Source organism: Phyllopteryx taeniolatus, chromosome 10, assembly GCF_024500385.1.
Source record: "Phyllopteryx taeniolatus isolate TA_2022b chromosome 10, UOR_Ptae_1.2, whole genome shotgun sequence".
Taxonomy (NCBI): Eukaryota; Metazoa; Chordata; class Actinopteri; order Syngnathiformes; family Syngnathidae; genus Phyllopteryx; species Phyllopteryx taeniolatus.
This window is the reverse complement of record NC_084511.1, coordinates 1,265,914-1,284,230: the sequence shown is the minus strand read 5'-3', so window position 1 is coordinate 1,284,230 and position 18,317 is coordinate 1,265,914. Positions and strand designations below refer to the sequence as shown.

Here is an 18,317-nt window from a genome sequence, read left to right as displayed (position 1 = left end):
TATGCACGTGCGACGGAGCGTGTGGCGAAATATTTCGCGGTTCGCCAGCGCCTCGATTTCGAAGGGAAAATCGCTCAGTGTGACTCATCTGCCGCCGCCGAATCGTTTCACAGACCCACTTCCGCGCTGCGGCTCGAAAGAGAGCCGAGCAGGAGGAAGGGGGGGGGGGGGATTTCCAGCTCCGGGCCCTCGCTACCCTCGTTTTGCTTTCGCTCTGGGGCCACAAACAGAACCGAACTCTCACTTTCCTTTTTTGACTGGAAATTGCCCAGCCTCCGTGGCTCGCGTTAAAAGTCGGGGCCCCGACTCGAGCTCAGCCGAGCTGTCCCGAGGCAACAGGTAAACAGCATTTCCGCATCTCGCCGTGGCTGCCTCGCAGTGGCTCGACACCGAAAGTACTCCTTGTTTACATGGAATAGCTTTTATTTTCACTTTTGCCGCTGCTGCTGTGCGCGCGCGTGTGTTTTTTCGTCTTTTCGCCCCCACCCGCACACACACACACGCACACGATAGCGCTTAAGCGGTCATGCATTTGGTCGTACACTGGATTTCCAATCACCTTCGTGATGTCGTAACATTTGCCCAACATTTCTCTGTCGATTATATGTGCGTTTTTGGTAAGTAACATTTATTTTATTTGTAGCCCCCCCCCCCCCCCCCCCCCCCACTAGCATTTAAACAAACGTGCAACGAATGTTTGACACATCTTTACGTCAGCCTGATACAGTTGGAGTTTGGTAATGAAGTGCAGTGTCGCGGTAACATTCCCAAAACATGTCGGCAAACAGTCAATGGCCCATATTGTGCAATCTGGCAACTCGCCGTGGGCGTGAGTTAATGGTTAAACCGCAATTGGACTGATTTATGAATTACAGCCTGGTGTTTGATGAAGACACGAACGGGAGTATAGATGTATTTCCCCTATCCGCCGTGTCTGTCCGACGGGGTTTCACCCGGTTCGGCCTGTTCAGTTGTCGCTTTGCCCCCCGCGCGGGGCGTGCCACCCACCCACCGGCTTATCTGGCCTGACGGACTGCGATCACGTCGCATCGCACGTTAACAAACGCAGTCGGAGACGTACAGATATGGCGTTCAACTCCAGGACGAGCATTCAATTATATCTTAAAAATGTCACGTCCCGTCATTCAATTTGGTAGTTTGTTTATTACACCCTGAACTGCTTGCCAGCCAATCGCAGGGCACATAGAAACAAACAACCATTCGCACTCACATTCACACCTACGGACAATTTAGAGTGTTCAATCAACTTACCGTGCAGGTCTTGGGGATGTGGGGGGAAACCGGAGTTCCCGGAGAAAACCCACACAGGCACGGGGAGAACATGCAAACTCCACACAGACGAGGCCGGATTTGAACCCGGGTCCTCAGAACTGCGAGCCAGCTGTTCTAACCAGTCCCCCACTGTTCCGCCTGTCTGCAATATGTTTTGAGAATTTTTTAAAATTCAATTTCCATAGCTTAATTAATGTTTGTGTGTTAAATACAGGATATAGTTTTGCTGATCTCATCAAACTGCAGATACAAGCACAAAGTGAGGCAGACAGTATTTTGCCTCACAAAGCCAAATACAGGCAATTGCCTGGAGCCCCAAAGATCTCACAAAAACTGATTAACGTTTTCTTCAATTTAAAGCAATTACTTTTGTTTTAGCCTTCATTCACGTGCCTAAGAACCAGTGATCCCAAAAACCGGCATTTAGCAATGTAACGCGTTGCTTTTCCCGGGAAAGTAATTAGACTACAGTTACTTCTTCAAACCAACAGTACCGTATTTTCACGACCATAAGGCACACTTAAAAGTCTTACATTTTCTCCAAAATGTGCTTGCACGGCTGACGTCACGTCGTCAGTGCTTCTCCCCCCCCTGTCAATCACCCACAGTTTTGCTCGTTAAACAGCTGATTAAGCTTGTCACTGGGAGTGAAAAAGTTCTAAAGACACTAAAAAGTTACTTTTTTCCAACTTAGTTACTTTTTAAATCAAGTAATCAGTAAAGTAACTGAGTTACTTTTTCACGGTAACTGTGGCAACACTGCTAAGAACACACAAAAATGCTTCGTCTACAGTGATGGTTTCAACTGCTCCCCCTCCCATTTCATCAGTGGACTATTCCATCTTCTCATTATAAACGTGCAGACTTGATTCAGGGTTATGGTAGCGAAACAAAGTTTTCAAAATTCGCAGCATTTGTCATTGTCACGCAGGCTTTTTCACAAAAGACATTCCATATACACCCACTGTACATGCAGATCTGTATATCTGTGTTCAGATACCAAGATGCCTGTTGATAGAATGAGGATGAGGCCATGGCTGGAGGAACAGATCAACTCCTGCCAGATACCAGGCCTCAAATGGGTTAACAAGGTAAGAACTTTGCCTCTATGAGTATGCGCTTAATAAATGCTTCATTGAAAGGTATGGAAGTGGCAAATCGTTATTTTACAACATACTTTGGGTAAATCCACAATCCACCGACGGTACTTCAAGTGCCACTTATCTTATTTCGGTATCCCGTTTATCTAGGAAAAAAGGATCTTCCAGATCCCTTGGATGCACGCCGCTCGCCACGGCTGGGACCTGGAGAAAGATGCTCCTCTCTTCATGAGATGGGCCATACATACGGGTAAACACATTGGATTTATTTTTGTCACGACTGGAAAAGTAAAATATGCTATAAAATTAACGAAATGGGGAAGATTTTTGTGTAATTATTCAGGGAGTAGCTGTGAATGTGCTATATAAATACATAGTCCTCATCAGTTGGCACTTTGCGCCATGATTTTGTTATGTCTGCGAATGTCTAGGCAAATACCAGCCAGGAAAAGACCGGCCAGATCCTAAGACTTGGAAGGCAAATTTCCGCTGTGCGATGAACAGCCTGCCTGATATCGTGGAGGTGAAGGATAAAAGCAATAAAAAAGGAACAAATGCCTTCAGAGTCTACAAGATGCTGTCATCTTCGGAGAGCGGTATGAAGCGAGGTAAGCGATGCTTGTGGTCATCGACGATTTGGCGCGACTTCAAAAAGAAAGTCTCCTCAGCTTCTTAACACAGTGGAACCTCGAAGGTCGAACCTAGTTGTGTTCCATAATCTGTTCCAGAGTCAAGTCATACGTGAAATACAGTTAATGGTAGGGTTTCTGATCACCGTTGGATTATTGTATTGATTTTTTTCCCTATTGTGTGACTACTTATTACTAAAACAGTTGTAATGATAGATTTGCCCACAATTAGAATGACTTACCGATCAGTGTACCTCCGCGAAATGAAATGCAAATGCTTTTTCACATCTCAAGTTTTGTGTGTGCACACATCACCGACATCAAATTGTCACGCTCGACTAAGTGTGCGATCCCTTTATTATGAAGGTTGTGATGAATTTATCTGTGTGTGATATGACCGTAATGCAAATATTATCACCGGAAATGCTGCAGACTTGATGTGTTTTTGTCAATACTGTAATTTGAATCGACACAATTAAAACATAACTTGTCGGCTTTTCGCAAATTGCTGGCAAATGTTCCGTTCTGATTTCCACATCTCTAACCTTGCACGGCCACAGAAAAAAAATACGGTTGTCGAAACAACATCTATCGACTCAAGTTCATCCATAGTTGGTCATCGATTCGAATCGAATCGCATCGTAGCCTTCACATAATCAAATTGATGATTCTCGACTTCAATGTGATTTAAGCGGCGTACTTGACTCAAATTGTGGTCGAATCCATTATTGGCTCTTAAGACCGATGATGCGGTCGACTTTAGAGGTTTCACTGCAATTCCATTTGTTTTGTACTAAGGAAAGTTTCTGGCTTTTTACTTTATGGTGTTTTCCTCTGGCTATCCGTTTAGGAAAGAAGATGACCGACAAAGAGAGTAGGCCCAAAGCCAATAAAGAGGTAGACAAACACGGACATGCAACCCAGAGCATTGTCAAGACAGCAGTGTATTGTTTTTGCTTACAACATACATGATTTTATTTTATTTTTGCTCACCACAACCGGCAGCATTGCTGCGGAAGTGCTGAGAGAAAACTGTAATTTCACACGTGAATGACATGCTTGTTCCAATGCTTATGTTATGAGGTCACTGCTGCTGTAAGATTTGGTGTACAGTTTCACATTGTCTTAGTTAAGCGTTCTACGAATCGTTTTACGAATCCAAGTTCGACATTTTCCAATGAGTTGCTTGTAGCGCTTGTAACATGATGCGTCAGCAATCAAGTTAAAACAAAAGAAAAAATACAGCGTAACATGCCGTAGCAAGAAGTGACTTACCTGTATAATATGATTCTTATCAACACTATACAGTCGACGACTGTATCGAGGTACTGGCTGCCTGTCTTTATCTTTGCGCTCTCTCGTGCTCTCTCTCTCAGGTAGCGTCTCTGTCTTTTGACAGGACGCCGCTTGTCTTTCAAGCTGTGCATGTTGAGGACATCAAACTGGAATCGCAAGCTGCAGTAGAGATGCCCCACACGACCAAAGGTGTAATTCACTTGTGTTCAGTTGTACTTCAGTCCAGACACATCACATTTTTAATATATACTACTTGCACGGCATATATTGTTGATATTTAAAGGACAAGGGAACAGAAGGAATTCAACCCTTTCACTAAAAAAAGTCACAATGTAGCATTTGCTGTATTTAATTTGGACATGAAGCTGTGACAGTCTAAGTGATTCAAAAACAATTCCACTGATGTCTCTTGTGTTCTTGTGCAGATATTCCCGGTGACGAAGATCATGTGATTGCAAGTGAGCTGCTACCATTTGTCTGTCAGACAATCGAAGTGAAAACTGAGAATGAAGAGACCGTGAGCTCGTCCGTGAGCTCGTCCCACTTGTACCCTTTTCAAATCTCTCCCGTGTCTTCATGTAGCGGTGAGACACCACACAGGCAGGCACAACACATTCCACCACCTTTTTTACAAGTAGATCAGTGACACGGACCAAGGTTTCAGAAATCCAAACCAGAACCGAGCAACACATGCTTCTATTCTGCTATCAATATTGTTCACCGACTGCGTGTCTCGAAAGTCTGGATCTTTCAAGATCCAGACTTGCAAACTCCACACAGGCGGGCCCGGGATTTGAACCCCGGTCCTCAGAACTGTGAGGCAGATGTGCCAACCAGTCGGTCACCGCCCTATCTGTCTCATTTTTTGGGTGAAATATTTCCACACGCTAGTAGCGTAGTACGGCCATATGCGGCACTGCGACGTGTTACGACACAATGTCGTGATGCAGGTGCGTGTTGTGATCTGAAACCGATATCCTGATGGTCCTGTGCAAAGTGGCCGATCGGTAAACGAAATGCTAAAAAGGGGATTGGTCGACTTCAAGCTTCAAAACGTCGATGCGGAGGAGTAACGTTGACCCGTCGAGTCGTCGAACTAATTCGTTCAACCCGGAGCGCGTGGTGCTTCACAAAAGCCTAAAAAGAAGCACAGTGAGAGAGGTGAACAATATTATAGTCCAATAGTTGCCAGATGTTACGGATAACTGCCGCAATCAGTTAGCAAATTGGCAATGAGTCATGAGCGTGGCTGCTACAGTCTTTTTTTTTTCTTTAATTGTTCTTATATTTACAAGACATCAACATCACACGCATGAAACTGACAATATGGTTCATTTTTGGCTTGGATTCTTGTTGATTGTTTTGAAATGCACAACACAAGGCAAAAAATAAAAACGTGGTCCCTTGCCCACCACTACCGGTCTTTCTTCCCACTATTTTCCCATGTTACATAATTCATTTTGTGTCAGTAGGTTCTGTATAGTATTCTTCTTATCTTATCTGCAGCTGGGAACAGCGCTTATACTCGTGAAACAGCCCATAACCGCTAACAGTAGTTTAGTGTTCTCAGCTTGTCGTCGTAAGCCAAGTGTGAAATTAAAATAGCAGTGACATCCCCAACGACGCGGTTTCTTGAAGCTTAACACACGATGGGATTTCGGAGCTGAATTTCACAATTCCCTTTCTCTCTTGATAGACGCGTGTCCTTGCTGCTCTTTTTGCTTCTTTCATGTTGCTTGGTTCTAAATTTGTCGTCTGCTGAGTGCAAATTCAATTTGGATTTCTCTTTGCAGGCAGCGACACCGACAGCGAAATTGAGGACACCGAACAGGTGAGTCTCCTGTTCCACACACACACACACACACACACACACGATGCTCTTGCCCAGGAACGATCAAACATTAACAGCCTTACTTTACACAGTAGTTCAATGTACGCGTACCTGCAATGAATGTAACACACATATGAAATTGCACTAATCCATTTCCAACTTCAACATTGACAAAATACTTATTTTGAATGTTTTGGAAGATGAATCATATGTAGAAATAGAATATAAATTATAATGTACAAAAAACAAAAATATTTTTTATATTTTTTATTTTTTTAAGTACGAGTTATGACCTAATTTGGAACCATCATTGTGTAAACCGATTGTTTATAAATTTGTAACGGTTAACTAGCCATCCATCCATTTTCTGGCGCTGACCATAATTCCATCTGTCAATCAGAAATGGGCCCCACCGTGTTGATGTCGTTTTGCTTCTAAGCAATTTACCATCCTCATAACGTCCTGTCCTTTGCCTTGGCTCACAGGTTGTCAATCCAGCCTGGAGGCGGGATCATGGCAGGTCAGTTCTTAAGGTGTCCCCCTCTTCCCTCCCTGGCATGGCCACCTTCGTTAGAGGAAGCAAACCTTACTGCCGAATAACCACCATGCGAGACCCTGACCCCCACATCAGCTATCACAGCGAAAGCTGGACAACGCCTTGCAGCCAGAACTCACTCACATCTTCCATACCCGGCCACACTCATGAGATGCGGGCCAGCGTCATTATGAAAACCTCCGATGTCACCTCCTGTTAACCTCAAGACGACAAGTTGCTCGATTTATTTAAGTCAGACATTACCCTTTTTTTTCTGCAACCAATTGACAAATATGCTCTGTTTGCACTTGTCTTCTGCCGTTCTCTGCAAATGCATCGCCCACATTTAAGACAACGCACAGGCATTTTGGTTTCCTTAGCGTCTCAACCGGTGTAGGACACGACTCATCAAACTTGAATTCAGTGTGACTCAAACCATTGCTTCAGAAACATTGTTTGTTCCCCACAATCTGGCACTTAACACCACGGGTAGAAGAAGTGACTACTGACAAGTGTGGTTTAAGACAGTAGTTGGATGGCGGTATGCAGTACAGTACCTATGCATAGAACCAGTCTGACCAGCTTGCGTTCATTCCTCCGGTTCATACTTGCCATAAGGTATACCTCAGTATAGTTAAATGCCATTCCATGAAATGTGTTTTGTCCAAAAAGTATATATATATATATATATATATAAAAACCTACTTCGTCATGTAAATTCAATTTAGCACACAGCTGTGCAAGGATATTTTACTTTGAGAAGTCATTTAATGGCCATTATGAACAGGAGAAAACATGACTTCCTGCAGAAACTGTTCAAGCATTCATGTGAACCCCTGACTATTGTTTTAAGATATACTACTGTACTTGAAAAATTGTCAAACCTGTTTAACTTGTACTTCTTATGAAGGAAAATATTTGTTTTTATTAAGAAACAACCAAAAAACGTATTTTAAACTTTTTTTTTTTTTTTGTGCTACTACTAAGTTATAACTGCACATTTGTCACGAAATATTGTGGGAATGCCGAGAGATCCTGTTGTAGAAAGCGCAAAAAAATACCATCGGAAAAATTAAGTCAGGGAATATCATGAGAGCATATCGTTAATGCCCAGATGCCATGCAAATTTGTCCCTTTGGGCCCGCTCACACAAGGAAATCATACTGTGCTTGTAGACAGACTCGTATGTGCGGTTATAATCAGTCGCACTCAAACTGATTCACCCTTGCAAAAAAAGTTCCAAATTTGCAGTAGCTTGCCAAGAACTAACAAAACGACAGCGATTTACGTAGCTCCGCACAACTAATATGAACAGCCGTTATTTTTTGAGTGACGAATGAAAAGTTTGTACACCTCGAAAATACAGCGCAGTGTGAGTTCAAGAGGAGGGGCGGGGGGGGGGGGGGTTCGGGGCAAGGGTCAGCATGGAACAGGTTGTTGTGAGTTTGCCTTCAGGGACAATACCATGGCATCATTGCTGTCCATCTGCTTACTTTTCAGCCTCTTGCAGGAAATGCTTTTTAATCGCTCAGGGCCTGATTTGCTCAAGGTGCGCATGTGCAAAATCGGGCGCAAACCTGACTGGGCACGCAAACGGACGTTTCGCTCGACGAACAGGGCGCGCCCAGAATTGCGTCTGCCAATCGGGCAAAATAGACGTGCAATTCATTTGTCGTATTTGAAAGGCAGAAGACGGTTTCTATATTTTTAGTGGCCACTAAAAAAAAAAAAAAAAAGTATTTTTAAAGTGCATGTAAGTGCAAAATTATAAAGATAATTATTTACTTCTCTTTAAATTGCTAAACAATTTAGACTTTTGAAAAAATTATATAAATGCAAAGCTGGTATAGAAATGTCGGGCATGCTGGAGCCTATCCCGGCTATCATCGGGCGAGAGGCGGGGCACACCCTGAACTGGTCGCCAGCCAATCGCAGGGCACATAGAAACAAACAACCAACCATTCGCACTCACATTCACACCAATTTACAAACTTCAATTAAGAACATGAGAACATGCAAACTCCACACAGGCGGGGCCGGGACTTGAACCCCGATCCCCAGAACTGTGAGGCAGATGTGCAAACCAGGCGGCTACCATGCCGGTATAGACATTTATTTAGGAAAAAAGAAAAACTACCTTTCTGTTTAATATGGTGAACATTCTACAAAATAAAACAGAAGTACTTCATTTAAATAAGCATACAGTGGGTACGGAAAGTATTCAGACCCCCTCTTTTTTTCTATTGCAGCCATTTGCTAAAATCATGTATTTTTTTCCCAAATTAATGTACACACAGTACCCCATATTGAGAAAAAAAAAAACGAAATTTTTGAATTTTTTTTCAGATTTATGAAAAAAAGAAAAACTGAAATATCACACAGCCATAAGTATTCAGGCCCTTCCTCCTTGCAGATCCTCTCCAGTTCTGTCAGGTTGGATGGTGAACGTTGGTGGGCAGCCATTTTCAGGTCTCTCCAGAGATGCTCAATTGGGTTTAAGTCAGGGCTCTGGCTGAGCCATTCAAAAACATTCACAGAGTTGTTCTGAAGCCACTCCTTCATCATTTTAGCTTTGTGCTTCGGGTCATTGTCTTTTTTGAATCAGAATCATCTTTATTTGCCAAGTATGGCAAAAACACACAAGGAATTTGTCTCCGGTAGTTGGAGCCGCTCTAGTCCGACAACAGACAGTCAATTGACAGAGAACACTTTTGAGACATAAAGACATTGACACAAATTTTTTCCCCCTCGAGCACTTAGAGCAGTGTGAATGACTAATAGAAATAGTCCGGTACAATGATCATTGTGCAAAGGGCGCCGAGACTTCAAGGAGTGTATGCGGTTTAAAGTGACGAGTAGCGCGATAATCTGGGACAATGTTGATTGTGCAAATGTTGCAGATACTCCTCAGCCAGCGTGCAAGTGGAGCAGATGCTACTCTGGCATGAGTGGCCAGTATTGGTCAACAACAGATATGCAAATAGTGCAGCGTGGCGAGACTACTACAGTGAGTGCACGAGTAATATATAATTGGCCCCACAGAAATGTGTCAACAAACTCAAGACAAAAAATTAAATAAAATAAAAAAAAATGGCAGCATGTTGCAATGGAATTGTAGGTTAGTTGTTTAAAAAGTTGATCGCAAGAGGGAAGAAGCTGTTGGAATGTCTGCTAGTTCTAGTTTGCATTGATCGGTAGCGCCTACCTGAGGGAAGGAGCCGGAAGAGCCGGTGACCGGAATGCGGAGGGTCCGAGAGGATTTTGCACGCTCTTGTCTTAGTTCTGGCAGCGTGCAAGTCCTCAAGGGTGAGTAGGGGGGTACCGACAATCCTTTCAGCAGTTTTGATTTTCCGTTGCAGTCGTAGTTTGTCCTTTTTTTGTAGCAGCACCAAACCAGACTGTGATGGAAGAACACAGGACTGATTCGATGACCGCTGTGTAGAACTGCCTCAACAGCTCCCGTGGCAGGCAAGTTCTAACTTGGGCTCATCAAACCAGAGAATCTTATTTCTCGCCATCTTGGAGTCCTTCGGGTGTTTTCTTAGCAAACTCCATGCGGGCTTTCATGTGTCTTGCACTGAGGAGAGGCTTCCGTCGGGCCACTCTGCCATAAAGCCCTGACTGGTGGAGGGCTGCAGTGATGGTTGACTTTCTAGAACTTTCTCCCGACTGCATCTCTGGAGCTCAGCCACAGTGATCTTTGGGTTCTTCTTTACCTCTCTCACCAAGGCTCTTCTCCCCCGATTGCTCAGTTTGACCGGATGGCCAACTCTGGGAAGGGTTCTGGTCGTCCCAAACGTCTTCCGTTTAAGGAATATGGAGGCCACTGTGCTCTTCGGAACCTTAAGTGCAGCAGAAATATTTTTGCAACCTTGGCCAGATCTGTGCCTTGCCACAATTCCGTCTCTGAGCTCTTCAGGCAGTTCCTTTGACCTCATGATCGTCATTTGCTCTGACATGCACTGTGAGCTGTAAGGTCTTACATAGACAGGTGCGAGGCTTTCCTAATCAAGTCCAATCAGTATAATCAAACACAGCTGGACTCCAATGAAGGTGGAGAACCATCTCAAGGATCATCAGAAGAAATGGACGGCACCCGAGTTAAATATGAGTGTCACGGTAAAGGGTCTAAATACTTAATACTAAATACTAATACTGGTGTGTGATATTTCAGTTTTTCTTTTTTAATAAATCAGAAAAAAATTCAACAATTATGTTTTTTTTTTCTGTCTATATGGGGTGCTGTGTGTAGATTTAATGATGAAAAAAAATAACTTAAATGATTTTAACAAATGGCTGCACAAAGAGTGAAAAATTGAAGGGGGTCTGAAAACTTTCCGTCCCCACTGTGTGACTAAGTTGTGTGTATCATTATGGGATGACATTTTGGAATGAAAGGCACAGAATTGTGATGAAAATTGTATATTATCACTCATGAGGAAAAATGTTATCCTTTTAAAACGTTAATTTGAGCAATGTTTATATTTTAAGTACCACTAAACTGGGCCAAACTTTCTCTTTGTGGTATGGCTGATGCAATTTGAATAGTCCTTTAAATTACCCAGATCATTTAATCGATGTCCATTTTTAGTTTACATGTTGATTGCATTATGGACAGCAAAATGAATGTCAAAGAGTGACTGGTTTATCAGTGCTCATGAAGTATATCTCAGAGACTATTCAAGGTATCACGTGGTCATTGGGAGATGTTTCAAGAACACAATTTACTGGTGAAAGTCTCCTTATTCGGTTACTGAATGGGTTAGCTAAGGTCCTAATTTTCAAAGACATTGTGATGGAACACACGGAGTGACATTTTATGAAGAAAACATTAGTTCAAAGCTGTGTAGCAGCCTGGGAAACATTTCTTTGAAGGACACCTGTGGCCACTAAAACTATAGAAACCCTCATGTGTAAACCGGCACCGCTATCGGTAAAAAAGATTGGGGTTATTGCGCCAAGGGGGAGCCGTAGTCAAATGAGAAGCCTCATCAACATCAGCTATTTAGCAATGCAATTTTCGAGCTAAGATCTAAGAGCGGACTTAGAACCAGTCACAAGAAGGAGTCATGCGGTTTCACCTATGTGATTTAACAGTGGCGAAATATCACCTTTGTCTCCTAAACATTTACCTTGGCTGTCCCTCTTATGAGCTCGTTTCTAACTATCCCACCTGGTCACTCCAAACGAGATCCTCAACATCCTCATCTCCACCGCCGTCCTAGCAGAAGCTCTTCTATCACGTAACCCCCCTGACACTTTGCTCCACAAGTTCCAAACTGCTTGGGTCATTGGGGAAAACTGTCAGCGTGCACACAATCTCTTAGCGTGAGCAATTAATTTGGCACCCGTTTATTTGGTATCTTAGTAAATCTGGCCCTAATTGTTTGAAGATGGGGGAAGTAATAGCTTGCACATTTTCTTCTTTGATTGATTAACCGTATGCATCGAATTATCTCAGGACAAATTCCCCTCCAATGCACAGACAGATAAACTGACCGACTCAGCGACACACTCACTTCTGGGTCTTGTTGATCAATGTTTATATATCTCACGTTCGCTTGCAAGCCGCATCAGCACTTTGTATTCCGTTTGTGTGTGTGCGCTGTATATTCTTAATGTGTGCCTTTGATACTGTGTGTGGCGCCAAGCCGTCTGTGCTTTCGTCTCCAATGACACATGCAGGTAAGGGTAGATGGCCTTGCAGGAATACGAAACGTTGCAAATGTTCTTCGCACGTTTACTCAGGTCTTAGTGTAATACATCCTCAAACGGAGGATCCTCAGGGCTTTAACTATTTACCCATGCACCTTAATCAGTGAAGGTTTGTGGAGACCATTTAAATGACTTCATAGTCTTGAGCGTCTTGAGACGGTGAAACCTCCTTGAAGTTCGAACCAGAAGTATTTTGACAAAGAGTTTTTAATGAGTCGTTGTTACTTATTCAGAGCATTCATTGTTAAAAAAACAAAATATGATTGAAGACTAAATTGGGTTGAGATCGCTTGACTGCTGTTAAAGAATCTTCTAATTATAAGTTTTTTAGAAAGACACACGGACAAAAAGGGTTAAGGTTCTTAGCACTGCATGGCACAATTTATGCCGGGAACCACGCGGCTTCACCAACATGACAATACTCAATATTTCCCAATTTGTTTTTATTTAAGTTGTTCGTTTTCCAACTTTACTTCTAAATTTGAAGATTTTTTTTTTTTTTTTTTTACTTTCATGATTGGAAAGTAAGCTTCAACCAAGCCTCTCTCTTTTTTTTTTTTTTTTTTTTTTTTTTTTTTTGAAGAGTTCAAAATGTTTTTGTTTCATATAGAAATAAGATTTTGCATTCTCTGTAGCAGATCATTAAATGATACAATTCACTCCTCAAAATACTTCTGGTCTCAACTGTATATGGAACAGATGACGAAACATGCTCACCAAAAGTTTTACGTTCTCATCAATTGACTAAATTTGGATTATGTATGTAGTCAAAAATGTGTGCCGTCAAAACGACCATATACTCTTCAGTATTGCTAAAAATGTACAAAGGTGGTCAAAAGTACAGCAGAACAGAAAATGCTGATGTCGCACAAATGATTAAATTGAGACAGAGACATTGTATGTAGAATGTATAGTAATGAACCTTTTCACATATAGGAAGCCAAGCATTTGTGTCAGATAGCATAAAGTCAATTGGGAATCCGTTATTTCTTAAACCAAAGTTAAAAAAAAACAAAAACAAAAAAAACAATTTACACTGGAAGCACAGACAGTAATTGTCATGATTCTTCAATGTAATGTATTTTTAAAATTAAATTAAAAAGGGTTTTGAGATTACAGAGGTGGGATACACTTACCAAATGTGCTTTTTATTTTTATTTTTTTTAACTCTGTTAAATATGTCAGCAATTTTCATCCTCCGGATATTGTCTTCCTGTATTTGTTGTATCATGTGCATGCAGTAAATGTGCTAAAGGGCTGCTGGTATAAACTCTCTTGCCAATATATTAGGTACACCTAGGTGAAACGAGATGCAGTGTCATGCAAAAGCACTTAACGTGTTTTTAATGTCCTTTGTGGAATTGCTAAGTATTTTTGAGCGTGTGGTTTGCATTCTTAAGGGTCGTGCGTTGTGTTATATCTATCACGATTTGCGCGAATGCTGTTGCGTTTGTTTTATCGGGGTGAAATTGGCAAGTGAGTTCATCAGTTGACCTTTAGAGACAACGCAATACCAGCGCTGACGTTGAGCAATGCTCTTAACCACTCGTAAGGCAATACGCACAACAGTGAACTTGGGTCGTCTGCTGTAAAGTAATTATAAAGAACCTGCATAATGTACAATGTAATGTACTCTATGAATACACAAATGAAAAACCATTGCATTTAAGTTATGTATCTGTCTCACCCGTAAAGGGCAATTGTTACTTGAGTAGAGGAAAGAACAATCGGGCTTGTGTGTGCCAAGTTCTGGTGGTATGATAATGACTTTGTAAATCCGAATAAAGACTCTTTTGTATTTTTTTCCAGGTACTTCCTTTTTACGACGTCGAACAGATGCAGATAGCTATGATCTTTTGCACTCGTAAAGGTCAGAGTCCAGGTTTATGTGGCTTCCAAGAGAAATGACTTCTATGTCTGTTACAAAAAAAAACAATAAAAAAATCCTCCTTACTACTACTGTTGAACAGGCCCAGGACTGTGCTCCATTGTAGGCAAAGATACAGTATACATTTACTTTGCCAAGGTTTACAAGTTTGTACATGGATGGACCGTGCAAGACAGAATGAAGTTTGTTGGACTGCCACAGAATTGTTCGAAGTGATGCCGACAAATTCACTCGCATGTCTCCTACAGTTTGAGCAGAAACTTAACTGCTGTTTCAGTTTCAGTTGCTGTTCTCATGTTTCAACTTCCTTCCCGTCTTTCGTGCCAGTGGCTTGTTGTTGCCTGCTCGCCCAAACAACTCTTAACCTCATGACTAGTCTTTATAAACACTCTGCTTGTAAAACGGTCGCTAGTTCATTTTGCTTACATTATTTCCAGATCACCATTGCTTCAGATGCCCTCTGCTTCACTTCTCCCCCCTTTCCCCTATTTTAAATGACACAGAATAACCTTTATTTCCATACGTTGTCAGAGATGCACAAGAATCTCTACAAATGATCTTAGCATAATCAGGAGACCACATCGGTGTCTGCTTCGATGCTTATTTCAATTCACCAGCAATCGCTTCTTAAATTGTGAGAATATACAGGGTTATTTAAAAGTAAATCCCGATTTGAAAATACTTATAATTTATTCATATGTTGTAATATTTTTCATATTACAAGTACTTAAAAATAGGGAGTTACTTTTCAATCACCAATATAATGGCAATTATTGGAATCCTGACAGAAGGAGACACGTGGTTCGTGGCCTTCTAACTCAAGATATTCTCCTTTTCATGTGAAAAAATAATTCAGATATTATACGTGTTACGGTACGAAAATGATACCCAATATTATGATAAATACTGAGCATTTACGTATATGTAACCCTTAAAAAAAAATGCTGATATAGGCCTATATACAATGTGTGTCTGTATACAGTGTATATATATATATATATATATATATATATATATATATATATACAGTGGGTACTGAAAGTATTCAGACCCCCTTAAATTTTTCACTTTGTTATATTGCAGCCATTTGCAAAAATCCTTTAAGTAAAATTTTTTCCTTATTAATGTACACACAGCACCCCATATTGTCAGGGGAAAAAAACGTAATTGTTGAATTTTTTGCAGATTTATTAAAAAAGAAAAACTGAAATATCCCACAGCCATAAGTTTTCAGACCCACTCATATATCTAAGTCTGGTGCTGTCCATTTCTTCTGTTCATCCTTGAGATGGTTCTCTCTTGAAGGTTCATCTTCAAAAAAGAAAATCACCCTAAGCACACAGCTAAAATACTGAAGGAGTGGCTTCAGAACAACTCCGTGACTGTTTTGAAATGGCCCGGCCAGAGCCCTGACTTAAACACAACTGAGCATCTCTGGAAAGACCTGAAAATGGCTGCTCACCAACGTTCACCATCCAGCCTGACAGAACTGGAGAGAATCTGCAAGGAATTGCATAGGATCCCCAAATCCAGGTGTGAAAAACTTGTTGCATCATTCCCAAAAGGGTATTAGCTCAAAAGGGTGCTTCTACTAAATACTGAGCTACTAAATACTGAATACTTATGGCTGTGTTATATTTCAGTTTTTCTTTTCTAATAAATGTGCAAAAATTACAACAATTCAGTTTTTTTCTGTCAATATGTGGTGCTGTGTGTACATTAATGAAGAAAAAAATGAATGTAAATGATTTTAGCAAATGACTGCAATATAAAAAAGTGAAAAATTTAAGGGGTTATATATATATATATATATATATATATATATATATATATATATTTTATATATATATATTTTATATATATATATATATATATATATATATATATATATATATGCGGCACGGTGGCCGACTGGTTAGAGCGTCAGCCTCACAGTTCTGAGGTGCGGGGTTCAATCCCCGTCCCCGCCTGTGTGGAGTTTGCATGTTCTCCCCGTGCCTGCGTGGGTTTTCTCCGGGCACTCCGGTTTCCTCCCACATCCCAAAAACATGCATTAATTGGAGACTCTAAATTGCCCGTAGGCATGACTGTGAGTGCGAATGGTTGTTTGTTTCAATGTGCCCTGCGATTGGCTGGCAACCAGTTCAGGGTGTACCCCGCCTCCTGCCCGATGACAGCTGGGATAGGCTCCAGCACGCCCGCGACCCTAGTGAGGAGAAGCGGCTCAGATAATGGATGGATGGATGGATATATATATATATATATATATATATATGTGTGTGTGTTTTTTTCAGCAATGGGGTCTTGCGTGGTGAGCGTTCTGCTCTATCCCCTTAAAGCATTTTCTGTCTGGCTGCCTTTGTCATGGGCTGCCCTACGGTTCTACTGTTGGAGCCTGGCTGGCGGTTTGCGCCCTCTCGCTCTCGCTCTCTGTCTCCCCTCTCTTTTTCCAGCACCTTCCTCGGCTGTGCAATCACCAATCAGCCCTTGTTACCACCTGCTTTTAAGTCTGCCTGAACCCGGAAAGCCTTGCCAGAGTATTGCAGCTTCTCCAGCGGTACAACAGCTCCCCAGTCTCCACGTAAGATACACAATTCCTCGTCTCCTTTCTGACCTCCGTGTCTCTCCTTGTCCTCAGTGTTCCCTCCATGTTCCTCGCCAAGTGAATTCCTACCACCACGCCCCCAAGCCATCCGCCTGTCCTCGTCACCGCCTGCCACGCATTCCCTCCCTCCACAACCTGCCAGCACATCTCAAGCACCATCTACATTTCCCTTTTTCAATAAACTGTTCATCACAACCTCTCAGCCTCCGCCTGCTCTTGGGTCCAGTCTCCATCCGTTCATGATAGCATTTTCAATAAACATCAGAATAATAAAAAAATATATAAGCAGCGGGAGTATTTCAAACTCTCCTGTGGTACAGCAAAACTGTTCCAGCACTTAAGAAGAATCACTTTTATTGTCATGAACATGCACACAAAATTTGTTCTCTGCATTTAACCCATCACAGTGAACACATACACGTGAGCGGAACACACTGGAGCAGGGGGCAGCTGAAGTGCCTGGGGAGCATTTCGGGGTATCAGTGTCTTGCTCAAGGACACTACAGCCGTGAGTCCGGGGGATGTTGGCGGATGGTCCAGTCGGGGTCTTGTACCTAGGTCCCCCACGGTGGCAGGAGATGATCTTAACCATTGGGCCAAGGCTGCCCTACAAGCTGAGAGTCGTAATCTCTCCAGCGTGTCCTGGGTCGACCCCAGGGTCTCCTCCCGGTGCTACGTCTCCGGAACAACTCATCAGGTGTCCAGGAGGCATCCTAAACAGATGCCTGAGCCACCTCATCTGCTTCTTCTCAATGCGGAAGAGCAGCGGCTCCACTCTGAGCCCCTCCCGGATAACTGAGCTTCTCACCCTATCTCTAAGGGAGAGCCCGGACACCCTGCGGAGGAAACTCAGTTCCGGCCGCTTGTATCCCTGATCTTGTTCTTTAGGTCACGAGCCACAGCCATAGGTGAGGGTAGGTACTTAGATGGACCAGGAAATTGAGAGCGTCGCCTTTTCGGCTTAGCTCCTTCTTGACCACAACGGAGCGATTCAAAGTCTGCAACACTGCAGATGCTGCACCGATCGGCGATACTTGAACCTCTCCACTTGGGGCAGGATCTCATCCCCGACCTGTAGAGGGCACTCCACCCTTTTCCGACTGAGGACCATGGTCTCAGATTTGGAGGTGCTGATTTTCATCCCAACTGCTTCACACAGCTGCGAACTGCTCCAGTGAGAGTTGGAGAGCATGGCAGATGCAATACTGAGGCCACCAAACCGGACCCCCTCTGCGCCTTGCTGCGCCTATAAATTCTGTCCATAAAAGTTATGAACAGAATTGGTCCAACCCTCACTGGAAACAAATCCGTCTTACTGCCGGCATTGCGGACAAAATTCTGACACCGTTCGTACAGGGGCCGACCAGCATATATACTGTATGTATATCTACGTGCGTATGTATGTATGTATGTATGTATGTTTGT

The 18,317-nt window shown here is 42.6% G+C and overlaps 1 protein-coding gene across 10 annotated transcripts; it reads left to right on the top strand.

Moving 5' to 3' along the window:
* The first annotated feature begins 5 nt into the window (after positions 1 to 5).
* Positions 6 to 17,087, top strand: irf2b (interferon regulatory factor 2b). 10 transcript variants are annotated; one of them, XM_061786731.1, is made up of 11 exons: positions 389 to 617; positions 2,290 to 2,384; positions 2,544 to 2,643; positions 2,825 to 3,001; positions 3,873 to 3,919; positions 4,399 to 4,507; positions 4,744 to 4,776; positions 6,112 to 6,149; positions 6,635 to 6,669; positions 16,741 to 16,844; positions 16,926 to 17,087. In XM_061786731.1, the coding sequence occupies exons 1-10, from the start codon at positions 527 to 529 to the stop codon at positions 16,802 to 16,804; spliced, it is 789 nt and encodes a 262-aa protein (XP_061642715.1). In that variant the 5' UTR covers positions 389 to 526; the 3' UTR covers positions 16,805 to 16,844; positions 16,926 to 17,087. The 10 variants fall into 10 exon arrangements, with proteins under 10 accessions (XP_061642709.1, XP_061642715.1, XP_061642716.1 ...); XM_061786727.1 differs by having other exon boundaries at positions 407 to 617; positions 4,744 to 4,902; XM_061786729.1 differs by lacking the exon at positions 16,741 to 16,844 and adding an exon at positions 14,209 to 14,269 and having other exon boundaries at positions 409 to 617; positions 4,744 to 4,902.
* Positions 17,088 to 18,317: the final 1,230 nt, after the last annotated feature.

Excerpts from the sequence above, each read along its gene's own strand:
- irf2b (XM_061786724.1), top strand. The coding sequence starts at position 527 with ATGCATTTGGTCGTACACTGGATTTCCAATCACCTTCGTGATGTCGTA. Across the intron at positions 618-2,289 it reads CGATTATATGTGCGTTTTTG|ATACCAAGATGCCTGTTGAT; the intron begins GTAAGTAACATT and ends ATCTGTGTTCAG. Across the intron at positions 3,920-4,398 it reads GGCCCAAAGCCAATAAAGAG|GTAGCGTCTCTGTCTTTTGA; the intron begins GTAGACAAACAC and ends TCTCTCTCTCAG.